At 37.1% G+C, this 21,636-nt stretch overlaps 1 protein-coding gene across 1 annotated transcript; it reads right to left on the reverse strand.

Moving 5' to 3' along the window:
• Positions 1-20,553: 20,553 nt before the first annotated feature.
• Positions 20,554-20,961, reverse strand: LOC110654756 (uncharacterized). The gene has a single exon (XM_021810860.2). It carries the CDS (start codon positions 20,959-20,961, stop codon positions 20,554-20,556), a length of 408 nt encoding a protein of 135 aa, XP_021666552.2.
• Between the last annotated feature and the right edge of the window lie 675 nt (positions 20,962-21,636).

The raw sequence follows: 21,636 nt of genomic DNA on the forward strand, positions 1-21,636 counted from the left end.
CGAGAAAGAACTCGAGGTGTCGAGTCAAGGCCAAAAGGCGACTCATATAAGGTTTGTGCACAACGTAGAATTTCTGTAAATTTTCTTCTACATATTGTTTTAAATAATTTGAAATATTGAATTGTGACATCATTGTGATGAAATATTTATTATGCTTTTGATTTAAATTGTTGAAAGTTATTTGTGTATATTTGAAATGGCAATGTTTAGTAAATTGTTAAGATAAGTTTTGAAACCACAGTGTCATGACCATATAATTGAACACCTCACTAGCATGACTAATGGGGGTAATCAGTTTCGAATTTTGATTCCTTCTTTGGCTGAAGTGTTGAGGTGTGTGCCAGTAGAAAAAGAAATTGAATGGATATCCATATATTTGAGCTAGCTAGCCTTGTGATGTGACTTCTCCTTAGCCTCTGGCTATTGAGATTATATTTGTTTCAAATGGCATGATATAAATGTGGGTTTTATGAAATTGGTTTTGATACTTCGAAATGAAATTGTTTGGATTAAAATCTCATAATTCATGTTTTGTATTTAATTCTCATGTTCAGTCCAATTTTTGAATAAATGTAATTTAAATTCTGCATAAAGATTATTTTAGTATATTGTGCACCACTGAGTCCTAGTACTCAGCGATAGCTGTTATTGCTGTCACAGATATAGAGACTAGAGGAGCAGCAGATTGAGCTGCTGAGGATTGAGGAGCTACCTACTTTGAAGCTATCTGGTATAATTTATACCCTGACTGTAAAAATTTATTTTGATGTATGTAATGTATGTAAAGGTATGGACATGTAAAACTGGTCTTGAGCAGTTTGTATAAAGTTTATAATAATTTTAGTTTGAATTTCTCTTAATATAAATTTTTGTAATGATATATATAAATTGTTTTATATTTAATGAAATATGAATGGAAGTATTTTGCTTTAAATTGAATGAAATTGATTAATGGTATTTTGATGAATGTTGAATATTGGAAATTGTGGATTTGCATTTTTAGAAGTTGATAAATGATGTTGAAATTGATTGCGACAATTGTGAATTTGAAGAAGTGGTTGAGATAAATGATTGGAAGTGTTTTTTTTTTAGGTATTTGAAGAACTATTTTCTCAAAATACAGACGGTACTCTGCCGCAATTTTTATAAAATTTGAGAAAAATAAAATGGGCCAAAAATTTTAACTGGTTTTCAACATTAATTAAATGTTTTAATACCTATTAGAAAATGCTCACCACTTATAAAAAGTAAGAAAATTGTTTTAAAATCCCTTGTAGGGTACTTAATGAGTTATCGATAGGTGAAGTGCGGTAGTTCATTAGGTATTCTACGGGATCATGTTATGTCTTACAGAGGGGTAAGGTGTGACAGAGGAAGAATGGAGTTTAACTAGATGAACAAAAAACTCCCAACCTTCTTTTCCTATCTACCCTTAGTTTCTCTCTCTCTCTCTCTCTCTCTCTCTCTCTCTCTCTCTCTCTCTCTCAGATTTTGCATATCCAGAGAACATCTGTCCAAATCTCATATATCTGTCTGTAAGGTGTATAGAGAAACTACCAAAAAGATTAATTCAACCAATTCGAATAAATTCAAATTGAAATTAGTGATTTTATACATTTAATTATTAATTATGGTTTGAAAATAAATATAAATCGAATTTTCAATTTGGGTTTCAAATTGATATAATAAAAATTGAACATATATATATATATAAAGAAATACGTGAATAATTTATTTTATATTTTACTCTTATTTATTTTTATTAAATAATATATCTTAAGTTAATATTTTATTTTGATAATATGTATGAAAAATATTTCATAAGAATTGAATTATAAAAGTATAAAAAGTATTATTATAAGTAAAAACTATTCAAACCAAACTCAACCTGATTAATGTGAAACTAAACATATGTCATTTTATAATTTAATTTATTAATTTCAATTTAAATACTATCATAATTAACTATTTCGATTTGATTTAGTAAAATATTTTGAACTTTTCTAAATTTGTTCATGTACACCCCTATTTGTCAGAGACATGGAGTAGTATCAAATAGGAAGAACATTGTTAATCTAGAGCATGGGCAATGGATATGTAGGGAAAAGGCTTAAAACATCATGGATTTAGGTCTAGGTCATGGGGAAAAAGGTGAAGTAAACAAAGTCAAAAGTTTAAAGGTGTCATAAGAAAAGACAAAGAAATTGAGGCTAGAAAAACATAAAGCCTAAGGTATTTGAAAGTATGAACTACGTGACAAAAGTAAGAACTATGTGACAATATGTAATATCCATTGGCAAAATAAATTTGGTTTCACCGTTCCTAAGGGAACACAGTTTTAATGTCTTATAATGGAAGGGCTATTTTATGATAATAAAATATCTATTCTTCTTTTTTTTTATTTTTGTCAATAGCTATTCTTAATTTTTTTTGATAAAGAAAAGCAACTTCACTATAAAAAATGCAGACTTCAAGAAAACAGAACATTGACTTCAAACTATTCATTACTAGGAAACTAATTTGACAAATTTAATGTAATTTCAAGACTACAACTGAAAACTGGAGCAAAATCATCAACATTTAATCTTCAAGTTCTCATCGACAAGTGGGGCATGAATTTCGAACCTTCAACCAATGAGAGATGCACCATTCATGAAATATATGAGAGCATGACATCCTTGTCAACATGAACTAGGCACCAGATAATTCCTTTAAATAAATTGCACAGTCATTGCCCTCCTCCTTCACGAAAAACCTCCACTTATTCAACTTATTAAGTGCGGAGCTCGCTGCACTTTTAGGAATCACATGTTAGACCACTTCGCCCTTTATCATGGTCTTATCAATAGTATCTGCATCAAGCAAGTCTTCATGGATAATCTGCATGTCGGCCACCACCACATGAAATCCCAAGAAAGGGTGTTTATTGGCCATAAAAATAAAGAAGCTAGCAATGCGACAAGACAAGAATTCGCGTAATGAGTCGTCAAAATTGAAGCAAGAAAACAAGCCATTAAGATAGCATCGATAGAGTGGCTAACCAAGTAGGTGAAGAGGATGATAGAGGTTGGAGGGAAAACAGGAGGTTGGAGCAAACAGGTAGGCTTGCATCTCGATCAGGTCTCCTTCAAGATTTCTAAGCAGTTTTCAATAATTGAAGTGGAAGCGAAGCTCGAGAAAAAAAATGGGTGACTGCATGGGATTGAGGAACTTGCTTGTAGAAGAATTTAAGATGACATCAATTCTTCTAGCACTCATCTTGAAAGATGACTGAAACCACTAGGTATTGAGAATACAAATGAGGAATTTTCTTTGTTTTGGATTATATATAGGTTTCAATTTCACAAAGTAATCATATTGTATCTCTTTTTCTTTTTTTCCTGGTGGAGATTATTGTTGGTTTAACAATCCATATCGGATTTGAAGTTTCCGCCGTAATTAATAATCATTCTTAATTTGGTAAACATTACTCGAAATCTAATCTGACAGACAAGAATGGACTTATATATATGTAGGAAATTTATTTAAATGATAGATCGGAAAATATTTTGTAAATATATATTAATTAAAAAATATTAAAAATTAATTTAAATTTAATATTTTAATTAAAAATATTAAAATAATAAAATAATTTTTAAAATTTTTAATAACATTAAAAGTAATATTTTTAAAAAATATAGTTTTTAACCTCTAAAATTTAATGTCAAATGAGCCCTAAATTTGCAGCAATTACATTTTAAAAAAAATAAAAATTTGCAATTACATTTACAAAATTATTTTTCTCGTAAGATGGCTAGATTTCTTGTAAGCTTGAAAATAAAATCACGAGTTAGATCTTTTTCTTAGATTAAGGACAAAAGAGCAGAAATTCTTGTAATGTAGACTGCAGAGGATGGTCAGAGAATCGTCCTGATTCTATATTATACATGCTTTCATTAATTAGCATAAACATTAAACAATCTCATAAATTCTGGGTCAAAATGAGCAATCTGATTGGCTAAGTCACTCGCACCATCATTCAATACAATTATCATTCAATACAATTAAGGATAAAGAAAAGCAACTTCATTATTAAAAAAATGCAGACTTTTAACAGAATAGAATATTGAATCCTATAACCCCTTCAAACTGGCCATTGCTAGGAACTGATTTGATGAATATAATCTAATTTCAAGACTAGATTTGAGAACTGTGGCAGAAAACAGAAACTGGCCTCTGAAAACAGTACAATCATCAGCATTCAATCCTCAAGTTCCCGTCAACAACTGGGGCACGACTTCCGAACCTTCAACCAGAGAGAGATGCATCGTTCATGAAATATATGAGAGCACGGCATCTTCGTGAGTGGGAATCTGGCTCCAGATAATTCTTCTAAACAAATCGCACAGTCAGCGCCCTCCTTCGCAGCGAAAAACCTCCACTTCCTCAACTGGTTCAGCACGGAACTCGATGCACTTCTGGGAATCACTTCTTGGCTCACTTCGTCCATTATCATCGTCAAATCAATGGGATTTACATCAAGCAAGTCTTCATGGATAATATTTACGTCGGCCACCACAGGAAACCCCAAGAAAGGGCGCCTATTAGCCAAAAAGATGAGGAAGTTTGCAATGCGATAAGTCAAGAATTCGCGTAATTGGTAGTCAAAAACGAAGCAAGAAAACAGTTCATCAAGATGGCGTCGGCAGAGTGGTAGATCAAGTAGGCGAAGAGGTTGAATCTGGAAGGGAAAAGAGGAGGTTGGAGCAGTTGGATAGGCCTCCATCTCGATCAGTTCTCCTGCAAGGTTTCTGAGCAATTTTCGGTAATTGAAGTGGAAGCGAAGCTCGAGAAACAAATTGGGAGGCTGCGCGGGATTGAGGAACTTGCTTATAGAAGAATTTAAGTTGACTTCAATTCTTCTAGCACTCATCTTGAAAGCGGACTGAAACCACTGAGTATTGTATGAGGAGTTTTCTTGGTTTTGGATTATATATATAGGTGTAGTTAGTGTTCTTTTCCTGTTGGTGGAGATTACACCGTTAGTTTCATAAGCCATGTGTGATTTGGAGTTTCCCACGTATCTTAGTAATTAATGATTCTTGATTAGGATCGGTACCGTGTTACAAGGTCTGAACAAGGATGACCTCATTAAAACCGTTGCCGAAAGATCATCCACCTTTGCTTAGAGTTTAAAAGAAGTGCTAGGAGTAGATCTGACAATCATGGTTCACAGCCTCAATGTAGATCCGAACACCAAGCCAGTTCAATAAAAGAAAAAGAAAATTATGGCAAATAGGCAGTAAATCATTACAGAGGATGTCATAAAGCTATCAAAAGCGAGTCTCATAAGGGAGGTCAAATACCTAACATATCTAGCGAGCATGGTCTTAGTCAAAAAGCCGAACAACAAATGGAGGATGTGCGTCGACTTTACCGATCTCAACAGAGCAACCCCAAAAGACTATTACCCTCTACTAATAATTGATAAGCTAGTAGACTTCATAGTAGGACATTCTGTATGCTCTCTAGTAGATGCCATCTCAGGATCCATTAGATAAAGATGGATTCTGAATACAAGGAAAAGACAGCATTTATCATGGACATAGGCGTCTTTTGTTATGAGGTAATGCCTTTTAATCTTGAAAATGCAGGTGCAACTTACCAAAGATTGGTTCGCAAAATGTTCAAAAAGTTATTTGGCAAGACGATAGAGGTATAAGTAGATGACATGACCATAAAGAGCAAAAATCTAGAAGATCATTCAAAAGATATCGCAGAGACATTCAACATATTCAATAAAGTTAGAATGAAGCTAAACTAGAAAAAATGCACACTCAGAGTCAAAGCAATAAATTTTTTTGGGATTTTTAATCTCAAAGAAAGGAATAGAGGCCAACCCTAAAGAAATCAAGGCCATTATGGAGATGAAGCCACCGAGAAGCATCAAAGAAATTCAAAGATTGAAAGGGAAAATAATCGCACTTGGGCGCTTTGTGTCGTGCTCAGTAACAAAATGTCTACCCTTTTAAAAAGAACTCAAAGTAAGAAAGAGCTTCAATTCTATGAATTCAAATGGACTCGCCTAGACAAGGCGAGATCCTATATCTTTATCTTGCAGTGACCAAGGAGACTGTGAGCTCAGTTCTGGTGAAAGAAGAAGACGAACAACAAAGACCAATTTACTATATGAGCCAAGTTCTGAAAGGAGTCGGACTTAACTATCTGAACTTGGAAAAATTAGCCATTGTTGTGCTCTCAGCAACGACAAAGTTAAGACTGTACTTCGAGTCCCACACCATTGAAGTACGCACAAACTGCCCCTTAAGAAAGATCTTGCAAAAGCTAAACACATCAGGTTACTTATCCACTTAGTCAGTAATATTTGGAGTGTAGGGAGGAGGGCGTGAGGCAAAATATCATCCATTAGAATTATATAAAATGCACTAGGTAATGCTCAGGAAAGATGGCGGAGTCACAATGGTCTCACTTAAGTACCACCTCCTTAGACAGCATTTTCTAGACATGCACTTCATACAATCCTAATAGAATCAAACCACTGGTAAGTACCGTCTTCCCATAACACTACCACGCTACTAAAGATTTATGCCATGAAGGCATAGATAGACAGGAGTCCCCTCCCGGGTAATAACCGGGACATATTCAGTGTTTCTTCCAAGGGTCATTGATGGCAACTTACTCCTTGCAGAGTTTCCACAACCGTCATTATCATAGCCCAATGTCTATATTCGGGATTGTGGGTACGTAAGGAGAAGGTGTTAGGCACCCCTTACTCCTGGTCTAACCTTGTTTATTCGAGTGTCATTCCTCTACTAATGTTTCTAGAAGTCTTGTTTATTATTCCTTTATTAAACTTTATCCTAAAAAATGTAATTCTAATCCTACACACACAAGTAATTCACAAAAGGGTTGTTGTTTACACACAATTTTCATGCACAAGTAATTCCTATCTATGGGGTTGCTAATTATTTAAATGATATTTACCAGATGACTAAAATTAATTTATTATTGAGAATTTAATTTACAAACAAATTCAATTTCAAATAACCCTACGTTTCTATTTAACCTAATTAATTAATTTTCATCAGGTTACCCTAAGGATAATTGAACTAAGTTAATTATGTACATAGATAATTTATTCTAATATCACATAAGGCCCAAACGATCACAACCTAATAAAGATTTCTATCATTCAAATTCATTTTACAATTACTAAGTGTTAAATTAAATTTATTTTATATGCCAATGTTAGTTTAATTTACAAACAAGATTAATTTTAATTTACAAAGTATTTATTTAAATTAATTACATGCAAAAGTTAGTTAAATTAAAAACAAAGTTAATTTTAATTTATCAAATAAAAATTCTATTATTACTACAATTTTATGCCAATAGTTATTCGAGGAATTTAAAGCTACTTACCTGTTGGTAAATGCAATTGCCTTTGGGGCAAGCTACCCTTAAAAAAGGGTCTTCTCTTCTAGTATGGCAATGATATCCCTGGCTTACTCCCGTTTAGCTCCACATAAGCTCCACGCAAATGCCCTCTTTGGTACTTACCATGGGGCTACTTACCAATTTTGTTTGTAATAAAAAATAAAGAAATAAAGAAAATATTAATAACAATTTACATTAGATTCTAACTCTAATCTCCTAAAGGGTTAAGATTCCTAATTAGTTACAACTACCTAATGGTCTAAGTCTTCTAACATGATCCAAACACTTCATAACACTTCTTGAATTAAAAGAACACGGAAAAATAGATCAAATATTAATTAAAACCCAAGAAAATACAAGAACATGCATAAATATACAATTTTCAAATTCTGGCATATTAATGGTAGCAAGAAATCTGATTTTTTAAAAATAGTTAGACATGCCTAAAAATTATAAAAAAAATTATAAAAGACGGCCTACATATCATACAAGATCATAAAATTTATAAATCAAACAAAACCCTAGCCGAATGGTCTACATAAATCGTAATTTTTCTAAGTGACAGAATCGTACTACTTTTTTGTAAAATTCATAACTCATTAACAACAATAGATATGAATGCAAAACCAATTGTAAAATATTCATAAGATTCTGAAATTAATTTTAGACACTAGATTTACACAAAAATATTAAGAAACAAAGGAGATATAGGCTCCACAAATTGGGTATCCTGCAAATCGGATTTTACAGGAATCCTAACTTCAAACAGCTATAACTTATAAAATATTAAAGCATTTTTAGTGATTCTTGAGCTTAAAATTAATAGAAATTCATGTAGAATATGAATATAATTTTTACAAAGTTTTTACAGATTCAAAAAATAACGAAAAATAATAAAAATACAAGAGACAAAAAACTGAACATGTGCATAGTTGTGTATCCCCTCAAATTAAACATGATTACATTATCTATATGAACATATAAAATAAATTAAAAACAAGGAACATAGAATTAAACATTACATGGCATAGATCTTGAAAAGAAAATAAAAGAACTAACCTTTAAGAAATATTGCTAGAAAAAAAAAAAGAATTGAAAGAATTTTGGCTATTCCTCTCTTTAATTTTTTTTCTTCTTTTTTTGTCTTCTTCTCCACCTTTTTTTTTTCTCCTCTTTTTTTTTATTTTTTATCAGTGGGGTACTTATAGGGTTTTGGGGGAGAGGTATGATAGGGTTTGGAGTCCTAAAGTGATAAAGTTCAGATAACTTAAACAACTAGGATTGCAAAATTTAGGTGAGACTGAGATATGGATGAGGCCTTTCAACCAATAGGAAGAGAGAGGAAGGGGAAGGCACCAATAGAAAGTGAGGAAGAGATGAGGTAAGATTTGGAGTCCTAGGATGATAAGGTTCAGATAACTTAAATAACTGGGATTGAAGAAATTGGATGAGACTGGGATATGGATGAGGTGTTCCAACCAATAGGAAGAGAGGGAAAGGGGTGGCACCAATAAGGAGTGAGAAAGAGAGTGGAGCCAATGGGGGAGAGAGAGTTTGTATAGGAGAAGGATAGAGAAAAATATATTTTCTTATTTTAATTTTCAAAAAATAAATTAAATGGGTCCTATTTAAAACTCCTAACTAGGCTTTCTTAGGCTCATGGCGCCCAATTAAACTCAATTAGGTCCATTTAAGAACTACCCATATTAAATTTAAACAAAACAAAATTTTATTTAAATTAAATTAATTTCTCAAAAAGCATATTATTATTTTTTTTTCAAGATCATGCCACAAAATTTGTAACAACCCAAAAATTAAAAAAAAAATAAAATAATAAATTAATTAATTAAAAGTTAAATTAAACATTTAAAATTTAAAATTTTTTCAGGAATGAATCTAGGCAACATGTCTGTCTAGGTTCATTTCCAAAAAAAAAAAAAAGCCCCCTTCAAAACTCTCTCCCGTCACTCTCCCTCCCCCTCCCCTTTTCTTCTGGCTTGAGAGCCTCCAACCACCATGGTCGGCCGGTGAGGCGTCCCCCCATCCTAGGCGACGCTGGCAAGCTGCCAACTGACCAGAGCAGCGCTGGCAGCGGCACAAATAGAGGAAGGCCCAAATAGAGGAGTTTTCCTCATCAACGCACGCATAGTGGGTAGCAACTTTCCGACGTGATTTTTGGCTTCATCCAAAGTCTGATCGAGGCAATTCAGGTGGCGTTGGAAAGCTTGTTTCGAGAGCTTTCTTTTGATACCAATTTTGCAGCAAATGGAGGTTGGATGAGTGAGATATGGAGGAGAGAAGTTTCGAGTTTTTCAAGCTTTTGGGTCAGATCTAGGACGATCCGACCGTTGGATTGACGATCCGACCTTTGGATTGACGATCCGAGACCACCTATGGATTGAGGGAGAGGAGAGGAATATGATGGTTTGATCAGATCCGGCAAATGTAGTCAGCGACTGGCTGCCGGCAACCGTGCACGGTAGTTCCGGCGGTGGCTCCGGTGAGCTTTGGAGATTATTCAACTTCCAGAGGCTTCCTCATAAATTTTTGGAATTTTTGAGACACTGATAAGCGTCGAGTAAGATTATTTTCATTATTTCTCTGTCTGTAGAACATAAATCCAGTGTTTCTTAAACAGGAAAAATTAGAGAAAAATTCTAAGAAAAATATATGATGAAAGTAAAATTATTTGGAGATATTCTATGGTGTTTGTTGAATTTTTGAATAATTGTAGAATATTTTGGAAAATATAGAAGGATTTTAGTTAGATTTTTAGCATATGGGCATATAAGATTATTTGAAATTATAATATTTAAATTTTATATGATTGGTTGAAGCTTGAGGATGGAGGTTTAAATATATGAATATTGAATTGAGTTGAATTAAGAATATGTTAGCTGTTAGAAACTTATGGAATTGAGTAATATTCTTGAATAAAATATTCATGGGTGATTAGAAAATTACAATTACTTTTGTGATAGCTTTATAACTTTATTAAGGACCGCGGGGCGAAATTTTAGAATTTTTAGAACTTGTTTGAGTGGATTCTTACAAGATGTCAATTATAGGGACTAAAACGTAATTTTTAAGATTTTGAGTATTGCTTGGTTTGGAGGGCCCAGGAGGGGCCATATAATGATGATGAGATATGGATTGAGTTTAAAAGTGTTATTTAAACCATTTTTGACAGGTTGGATAGGTCCCAGATATAGGAAAAACTCTGCCGAATTTTCAGCATGAATTAGGCTGTCTGTTGTCTCTTTAGAGTTTTATTTTGACTTAGTACTAATAAATTTATAATATAATTATTTAGGTGATGATGTCAACTATTTTTCTCCATCCAACAGCCATAATAATTCTCGGTGTACTGTGAGTAAAATATTAATTTTAATTATAATTTCGATGTTATTATATGTTCAAGCATGCCCATGCATCACTTATAAATATATATCTATGTAGTTAAACACTAGGCACGTTTTATATTGCATTCATAATTGTTGAAGTGCCATGGATGTTGTTTGTGGTAATTTGGAGCAGTGTGTGTGCGTTGGCGTGTGTGTGGTGTGGGATATGGACAGGACAGGTAGACACAGCTTGAGAGACACTCGCTGGGACCCGGTCCTTTAGGGTAGACACGGCTTAAGAGACACTTGCTAGGACCCAGCATTTGGTTTATTAAGCGAAAGTCCAGCTTGAGAGACACTTGCTGGCAGAGGTTGGATTAAGAGAGCTGTATAGGGGATCAGCTCCCATATATATATTGTTTGATAGTGTTGGGTGTGTGAGTGCTCTAAATTGCCTTTTTGCTAATTGTGATATGAATTGTATGAAAAATTTATAAGGATGTTGCATATCACTCTATAGGGTGCATTACCTTTAGATAGTTATAGAGATTATGATTAAAATTGGTATTTTACTCTCTGAGTCAAACGCTCACTCATGTTCACCTATTTTTCCAGGCTATAGGAGGAGTTTTTTTACAGAGCAACTTGCTTTCTTCCTTGCAGGTTTAACGTCGGCTATTTAATTGTTTTATTATTTTTCTAAAATTTGCAATCTAGAACTCCGCATGTGTTAGTAGTAGTGTGGAACTTGATAGAAATCATGTTAATTTAAATTCTTGAAATTAATAAATGAAGATTTGTATGGTATTTAAACAATTTGTAAGTGATGGTAACAGGGTTGAGCGGAGCTCCCCTGACTTCAGTTTTTTATGGTTATCGGATTGGGTTGACCCGACTAAAAATAGTTTATTTTATTTTATTTTATTTACATGTTGGGCCTAAGTTTTTGGGCCTTGGTTATGGATTTGAGAACAGTAAGGCTTAGTACAGGTCTCGGTGGCTTTACGCCGGCCCAAGTCCTAGTGCCGGTCTGGCCCATAGGTTGGGTCATGACAGAATTAATAATTCAGTTCCATACCTTCAATTATATCATACAGTCATACAATTTTTCATCATCGGGTTTCCCATGGCCTCAATGCACATACTCATCACAAAATAAGGGTCTACAGTTTGCCCCCCACTTTAGCGAAAGTTGAAATCAATGTGAAAGCATTGCTCAAGTTTCGTCAAAGTGAAACTCAATCTTCTAATAACTATGAAACATTGGCTATAAGGATCGAGTGCATCTTGCTCGATTGACATACTCTATGTTATGAGACTAGCTACGGTCTCATAACTGTGATAGTTGTGTTACGTGAAAATTGAGTGCATCTTGCTCTGTCGATACACTCTGCATTATGAGACTAGCTACGGTCTCATAACAATGATAACTTTGTCATGTGAAAATCGAATGCATCTTGCTCTGTCGATACACTCTGCATCATAAGACTAGCTACGGTCTCATGATAATGGCAACTCTGTGATTTGAAATATTGTGGATTCGTATTTAGGATCTCGATCCTAAACTGCCTACGTATCCCCCTCACTATCTTGAGGAAGAATCAAACCCACTCGTAGTTCGACACTTGAAACTGTAGTGATGCATGTTCTTCTACGCCTTACACACCTACAGGTAACATGTTGATGCGTGTTCTTCTACACCTTACACAACTATGCCATATGTCCTAAACAATGTCTAAGGACTTACCAAAAAACATCTGTCATGAAATGTTGTGGGTTCGTATTTAGGACCGCAGTCCTAAACTACCTACGTATCCCCCTCGCTATCCTGAGGAAGAATCAAACCCCCTCGTAGTTCGACACTTGAAACTGCGGTGATGCATGTCATTCTATGCCTTACACATCTACAGGTGACATGTTGATGTATGTTCTTCTATGCCTTACACAACTATGTTGTGTGCCCTAAACAACGTCTAAGGACTTACCAAAAAATATCTAATTCATGATTTCAAAAAATTGGGATGACTGGGTCTCAAAATTCTCTTTGATTTTTATGCTTCCTATATGCTACTTCCTATCATGGGCATGCTGATATTACTAGAGATTCTAAAAAAACTTATTCCTCTGGGGGACCTTTTTTTGTAAAAACTTTCTCATAACCTCAAAATTTTTTAGAAGAATTATTCACCAAAAAAAGACTTCCTTAAGGTCACAATACAATTTCCCTCTGATTTTTTCTTTTTCTTCTCTTCCCTCATGGTTTCTGCCTTGACTCATTTCTCTTCCATGAACTCCATTCTCTGTGCCCTAACTTTTGCCTGAAATGTCCTTTTGGATTTTCATCTCAACGGGCTTGTTCTAACTTTTGCCTAAGCGGCCCTTTCGAGTTTTCCACCCAGCAAGCTCCCTCTTTTTTTTTTTTTTTTAATTGTCAGGGCATTCATATCAAGTACCTATCTTGTCATACTCAGAAGAAATAGATTAAATCAAAACAATGCAGTTCAATTACTTAATCTTTTGATGTATCCCTCAAGACACAAACATTTGCGATCATAATTAAATAAAATTCATTCCTAGTTAATGCAATAAAAACTTCTTTATTTATTCAGGTACACCATTACTCTCTATTACATTTAGTTTTGCCAAATTTCTAACCTTCCAAAGTTAAAAATAAGCTTTATAACCTATTGAATGGCCTTTTCAGGTTTTCCATCTAGATCTTCTCTCATCTCTCCTTTTGCCTAGACTGCCTTTCGCAAGTTTTCAATCTAGCATTTTTTTTTTTTTACCCTTACTTTTGCCTAGACCATCTTTTGTAAGTTTTTAGCCTAGCAGGCCTATCTCACACAAAGTACCGTTTGAGCTTGTCTAAGTTGACTGGTTCTTGAAATTCATTCCCATCCAGGTCTGATATTCTTACAGCACCTCCTGGCAAGATCTTTTTGACTATGTATGGACCATCCCAGTTTGGCTTAAACTTTCCTCTTGGATCAAAAGGGATGGGCCTTCACTTTCTTATTAAAGGCCCTTGTTATCTTCCTCTGATAAGCCTGCATATGATAAAAGGCTCGCATTCTCTTCTCATCAATCAAAGCTAGTTCTTCATATCTTTTCTAGGCCCACTCATTTTCAGGAATCTTTGCTTCTAGTATCACTCTCAAGGATTTGACCTCTAGCTCAATGGGTAGCACTTCTTCAGTCCCATACACTAAAGAGAATGGGGTTGCCCCTGTGGATGTTCTTGTAGTAATGCGATAACCCCAAAGAGCATAAGGGAGTTTCTCAGGCCAATCCTTATAGATTTCAACCATTTTTCTCAGAATGGTTTTCACGTTCTTATTTGCTGCTTCTACTGCTCCATTAGTCTGTGGCCTGTATGGTGAGGGCTTATGATGCTTAATCTTGAATTCGGTAATTAATTCTAAGAAAATCACCTTTGAACTGGCTGTCGTTATCTGATACTATCTCATGGGGTACCCCAAACCTGCAAATCAAGTTCTTTCGCACAAACTTACTTATCTGCTTGACCCTTACTACTTTATAAGATTCAGCTTCCAACCACTTGGTGAAATAGTCAATTGCCACAATGATAAATCTATGGCCATTAGAAGCCGTGGGAGAAATCTTCCCAATAATGTCTATGCCCCATATTGAGAATGGCCACTGTGAAGTCATACTGTAGAGTTCACTGGACGGTAGGTGATTCAAATTCCCATGGATTTGGCACTCATGGCATGTTTTCACAAATTTAGTGCAGTCAGTATCCATGGTAGACTACTGTCGCAAGGTATTTTGCGGTCGCTTGGACGAACATTCACCGAAGTGGGAAAGAGTGAGGAGTCGCCATTTTAATTTTGAGGGAAATTAAAGAAAACCATTTGTGAAAATAAATTAAAATGAAATCACTTCAAAAACAGAGATTCTAGGTTCGGGGTCCGTAAACGGGTGGGGAAGGTGTTAGGCACCCCACCTCGTCCCTCAATGAGGGTGAGCAGATTTAACTTTAAGCTCTTTATAAATTAAAATCAATAGTTAGGAGGTTCGAATGGAGATGTTAATCCTTTTGGTAAAAGGGAATATTTGATTTTTCACTAATTCGGGTTACCCAGATACATAAATAAATGAGACGACCCTTAGTGAGTTGCTATTGTGTATCAGTTTTGTTTAAGGGGTTATTTTGCATATTTGTTAAAATTCAATTTGAGAATCGGATAAGAACTCTCCTCCGATCTCTTTTTAGATTAAAATTTCGATTGGAGATCGGATAAGAACTCTCCTCTGATCTCTTTTAGATATTTATGAGAATTTTTTATTAAGAATCGGATAAGGACTCTCCTCCGATCTCTTTTAAATATTTATTAAAGTTTTTTGGATTGAGAATCGGATAAGAACTCTCCTCCGATCTCTTTTAAGTATTTATTAAAATTTTGGTTGAAAATCGGATAAGAACTCTCCTCCGATCTCTTTTAAATATTTATTAAAGTTTTTTTGGATTGAGAATAGGATAAGAACTCTCCTCCGATCTCTTTTAAGTATTTATTAAAGTTTTTTAGATTGAGAATCGGATAAGAACTCTCCTCTAATCTCTTTTACTTGAATGGGAGTCGGATAAGGACTTTTCCGACCTCTTGAAATCTGATTACATCCACACATCATAAGAGTCTAAGACTAAGGGTTCTGGCATTTAAAGATGCCGGGGACCTGAATAAGGCTTCTTTTAACTCATTGGTACCTCGTGACTAGATAGGGGATACCAGACTGAATTTTACCGACCTCCCATGTGATCGCCTTACCAATACCTTTTGGCAGGCAACACTTGCTCTATTTCATTTGCTATTCCGAAACTCAATTTTACTCCGACCTCCCCCACCTTTACCCAGTCATATTCTCGAGCTAGTCTAGTGGTTCTACTTCATAACTCTCTGATTTATTATCCGAACGTTTATTTTAAAAAAACTCTTATGTTAAGACACTGTTACCAACGTTTTATCAAACTACCTGTACGTTAACCGTAAACAGAACACCTACATTAGGAGATAATAAAAGACTAAGAACAAATAAATAACATGAACTGATATCAAAGATAAACTCGAGAATAACCACCCACGTGGGACCTTCTACCATAAAACAAACTTTAACGAAAATTATGAGTGTAAAAAGAAAATAAAGACGAACACTGGATAAGGCAACAGTTCAAACACTCACCTGCAGGAAGTTGAACCTATTGAACTAACTATGGAGTCACGAATGTTGTAGAGTTTCGGGCTAATAGTCTGGGGACTAATGCTTGCCTTGAAATGACGAATGCCTAGTTAGCATATAATCAAACCAGAATGATAATGAATGAGATTGAACTCAGAAAATAAAAGTGGATATAAAGGTGGTGAAAACAGAACTGAAACTTAAGAAAGGGTATCACAGAGCAATGAACAAACTGAAAATCAGGAGTTCCAGTGTCCAACACTTCTTTAAAGAAAATACTTTAGAAAACTGGTTTCTAAAGTCTTTCTAGCTTAAAAATAGCAGAGTAGCAAAACTAAATTAATTTTCAGAGCCTTTCCACTATAATCACCACCCTTTTTCTTCGTGCTCCTATCAACAGTTTTCATGCAGGTATTTATAGGGAACGGATGTTCCTAATGAAGGGTCAAGATTCCCTTTGAGGGAAATGGAAGGATTGGATTTTAAAGGACACGATCTGATGGTTGGGAATTAAAGAGAATCAAAATGAATGATCGAGATCCTTTTCTGCATATTTGTCCTTTCTCCTTTCTAATCTGACGGCTCAGAATTTTCTTGTCAAGGGCGATCCGAAGGCTGAGAATAAAGAGCGCCGGTCTTGTCGTCTTATTCTTTGATCCAAGGGCTCTGGACTTGTCCTTACAAGTAAGATCAACGGTGGAGATTGGGATGAACAGCACTGTCATGACATACTCTGGCACCTGTTAGTAATGTGGGCGATTCTGAGGCGTGCGGTGGAATTTCATCTGTAACGCTTTAACTACCTCGGCTCTAATTATGACGATAGTTAGCGAAAGTTGTCTTATTCTCTTTGTTTTCCGACCTCCCCTCCCTTCCAATCTTTCTAACACGATCCTTTTCCGATCTCTCATGCCGGGCTCCCCTCTTCCGACCTCTCCTACTCCGGTCTTCTCCTTTATCCTATCCGATTCAGTCAAAGCATTTATTCCTTCGATTTTCGAGGCATCCGCTTTGTTTTCTGCTCACAATAAATCCTCAGACTTTCCCTATATATATACCTTCAATGGGAAACCCCTCCGCATTTGATTTTCTCCTCTTTCCTTCTCATATTTCTTGTTCTAACCGCTACGGCAATAATCCCGGCCATGATAGTTGCTTTTGGTCTTTTTCCGATTGTCCTCTTTATTCCTCAACTGAAAATTTACGATCCCGGTGATCGGAGACTTATGATAACCTCATTTGATGACAGTGAGAGAACCGGACTAATTTGCCGACCTGGATCGAGGACCTCGATCGTGTCGATCTCTAATCGTTCGACCGATATAATCAGCGAACTGATTTCTAGCGAGAAGACTGCTAATATTCCTCTTAACATCGATGACTGCTCCTTGAAGTTCATTTGGCTCCTCACCACATTGGGCATCCCGACTACAGCCCGGTTCTGGTCGATGACAGTGGAGATGACTCTCCATCCTCATGAGAGTCATAATCACCCCATCTGAGCTGTACGTCTATCCGTTGTCTATGGCCTGATAAATCTTTTGATTCAGCCACGAGACTAGGCTTTGACATAGGCCTTTATTAGATAGGATGTTCCACCGATCTCTAAAGATCGCCCCTATGATGTAATCAGACCTTTAATGTAATCCGATCTCTAGAGATCGCCCAAATGATGTAATCCGACTTTTAATGTAATCCGATCTCTAGAGATCTCCCAAATGATGTAATCTGACTTTTCGAAAATAAAATTTTATTTTGACAACTATCATTTTATTATTATTGCATTGATTATTTTCTGATCTCTGATGTGTTTATCCGATCCGGTTCCTAACTGAACAGCCCTTAACTGATCCGCACTTCCAAACATCCACCTTAATTCACGATCTCTAACTAGCCGATCTCTCCTTATTATGGAATTTCTGGAATATTCGTGAGACGTGTTAGAAAAAGCTGGCGAATCCCGCTAACCGATGCGCCGCTTGGGACACCGTGAGCATTAAATGCTCAGACTAGTATAAATAGGGGATGAGTCCGTCAGTTGTCCCCTTATGTCATTTTTAGCCTTTCGCGAGCAATTCCAAAATCCTCTCATTTTTTCAAGTTCTTCCGACACCGATCACACTCCGGTAAGGATTTTGATCTTTCTTTCAGTTTAAATTTTCTCTTTTCTTTGAAAATGGGCGCCGAGGGTCAGAGAGCAACAAGCCCCCCTTCCATTCAGATCTCGTAGTCATCAGATGAGGTAGAAGTAGTCGGAACAAGTGGGCGATCTGAACCTCCTAGGACCTCTATTCCAGCCCGCAGTCAAGCAGCACCCTCGAGACAAACACATTCTTCAGGGAGAGAAAACCTTCCCATGGATGAGCTGCCATCAATTCTTCAAGAAATTGACCTGCAGTCATTCAGCCAAGAGTATAACATTCAGCCCGATTCATACGAACTCATTAAGTGTCACGGCGATCTTCGAGCCGATCACTTCTTCGAAGAGAATGATATGATCATGGTATACGAAGAGCAATTAAAAGCCGGGCTGCGGTTCCCTCTCGACGACTTCTTTAAGGAAGTTCTAAAATTTCACCAAGTGTGCATAGCCCAAGTTCACCCGAACTCATGGCGGATCCTAGTAGCCTTCAGAGGCCTTTACCAAGCCAAAGGACTCAGTCCTACAGCTAAGGTGTTCGCCGAACTACATAGGCTAACTCGCCGAAAGGACGACGAGTATTGGTTCTTCCAGGTGAAGCCACATTGTGGGCTTTTTACTGATCTGCAATCCTCCCTGAAGAATTGGAAGAATCGCTTCTTTATTCTGAGGAGCAAAATTCCGAACGGCTTTGAGGGTTTCCCACGCAGCTGGCTACATCAGGGCCCGTTAATTCCGAAGCGCATCACCCTGAATAGGAAAGAAGGCCTAATGGTGATGGAACTGAAAGATCAGGCGGCCCGACAGAAGTTCTCTTGTTTAGATGCAGTGACGGCAGAACTGCATCATTGGACAATGGAGTTGATTATTGGCGAAGAACGCGGGCTTCAGCTCTCTAACCTCGGCCTCGGTACTTTCTATATCTCTGATCTTTGGGCCTTAGCGATCTCACTGACCTTTTCTTTGTACAGGTATGGCGAGCGACGAGGCTTCCAAGGAGAGCCGGAAGCGAAAAAGAGAGGTCTCCCGGAAAGTGCGGGAGATGAAGCAGGCTGAGGCCCTTCAGATGCCCAGGCATGATCCTGGGGAAATGCAAGGAGGCTCGTCTCAACCCTCAGGACCGCCGATCCCTGACATAGAAGTGGTCTGGTCCCCTCCTCGTCAAGAAGAGCTGCCACCACCTCCTCCGGTTGCTTCAAGCGCGGAAGGGGGTCCTTCCCAACCACCTGTGAGGACCCTTTCCCGCGGCGCTCAAATCCTGATCCACTCACTGGAGAAGAACCGCACGGTTCGAGAGAATCTGGGCTTTGCTAAGGTCTTGGGGTCCTCCATCTGCCTTCGGGAGGATCGGGATAGGCTAACCCCGAACAACCTCGATGATATCCTGACCCAAACTATGAGCCTGAGCGTGGAGAGTTTGGTGAACCAACACATTGTCCGGGAGAAGGCTCACCGCTTGAGGCAAGAGGTCGAGAAGGTGGGTCAGGAAGCTGCTTCCCTCCGATCTCAACTTTGGTCCGCTCAAAACTACATATCTGAAATTGAGGGGCGGATGAAATTCTATGAGGATAAGCTGGCCGAGCAGGCTCATGTTCTTGAAGAGGGTCGGGCGCTCCGAGCTACTGAAGTCGCTCGCCTCACTGAGGAGCTCAAAGCAAAAGAAGAAGAGGCAGTGACAAGGGAGGCCGGTGCTTATGTAAACGCTAATGGGGATCTCTTGGCCGAGCTCAGGAAGCGTTATCCCGAGGAGGACTTCTCCTGGATGGTGGACCTGGCTCCCAAGGATGAAGAGGATAGTGAGGAGGAGGCCGAAGGTGATAGAGGGGGTGAACAAAATGTAGAACAGGCTGGAGATGATCCTCCAGCCGAATGACTTGTATATATTTTAAATGAAATGAAATTCTTTTTTTTTTGTTCAATGCTTGGATGAGATCGAAAAGTATCTAAGTTGCATAAGCACTTGATTGTCTGAACATATTAGAACAACAGCTAAAGGTGATTATTAATCTAAGTGTAAGAGGTCGAAAAACATTGTAAGCAAGAGATCGGCAAACGCCAAATGGGACTTGATTAAAATTGAAAACTTGATTTGAACACTTAAGATTGGAATCATCCTTAAACCGGATTGGAACCTTAACTTTATCAGACGATTATCCCCAAACTTTTAAAAGGGAGATCGGCAATAAGACTGGTGGCATGAAGAACTGACATTGGTTTGGTTTCGCTAGACAAGAGATCGGAAATGTGATTGACTGGCCAGGAGATTTGACAATTGGTTTGAGAGATCTATGAGGCTTTGAGCGATATGGAGACTTGGCGTCGGTTTGATCTCTATGAAGAGAGATCGGAAACGAATTACTTGGCGTTGGGATCGATTTCAAAGTCTATTGATTTTAGGGATCGACCAAAATATGGTGTCGACAGCTGCCCTTAGCCCAATCTTAAACTTTTGCCTGCTAATGCCCTTCCGTTCATGTGAGGACCACACACTCTTGCATGTACTTCCTCCATTATCTGCTCAGACTGTTTTTTTGTCACACATAAGAGCAATAGTCTTTCGAAGAACCTTTTATAGAGTTGCCCCCCTGCCAAAGTGAACTGAGTGGCTAATCTACGAATTGTATCTCTATCCCTACTATTGGCTGACTGTGGGTATTCTCTTACCTCTAAATATCTTCTTATGTCCTCATACCATTTCATCTCATCTTCTAGATCTAAATGTGCTATTATTAACCCTTCATAGCATGGGATTCTACTCCTCATCAGGATAACTAGCTGGGTCAGCTTCTGATCACCCTTCTCCCATAAGGATGCCAGCGTGGCTAGAGCATCAGCCATCTAGTTCTGAGTTCTAAGCATGTGCTTCATAGTCACTTCCTCAAAGCTAAATAATAGTTTCTTAGCATACTCTAGGTATGGCCTCAACTTTTCTTCTTTCAATTCCCATTCACGTTTAACATGGGAAACCACTAGCATTGAATCTCTGAACACCTCCACTTTTTTAGCCCCAACAGTAATTAATGCCTCTAGGCCACAAATGCAAGCCTCATATTCTGCAATATTATTAGTGGTTGGGAAACATAGCGTTTTTGGCATTAACAATTGTTCTCCATTTAGTGCTTCCAAAACTACCCCTATACCAGCTCCGCTCTTATTCATGGCCCCATTAAAGTACATTTTCCATGGTTAGAACTCTACTAGCTTGAGACTTTCATCCAGGAAGGCTGTTTCGACTTCTTCCTCCTCATTAACTGGATTTTCAGAAAGAAATTCGGCCACTACATGCCCTTTGATGGTTTTTCGAGTCTCATATACAATATCAAATTTAGACAATAGGACCAACCATTTGGCCAATTTTCCAACTAGCGCCGGTACTTCAAATAGGTACTTTAAAGGATCCATCCAGGATATTACAATACTCGATGGGTCTGAAAGTAGTGCCTTAACTTCTTAGTTGCCCATACTACAACCAGACAGGTTCTTTCTATAAGTGAATAATTCTCCTCATAAGCA

The sequence above is a fragment of the Hevea brasiliensis genome, chromosome 9, assembly GCF_030052815.1.
Source record: "Hevea brasiliensis isolate MT/VB/25A 57/8 chromosome 9, ASM3005281v1, whole genome shotgun sequence".
NCBI classification, from domain to species: Eukaryota; Viridiplantae; Streptophyta; class Magnoliopsida; order Malpighiales; family Euphorbiaceae; genus Hevea; species Hevea brasiliensis.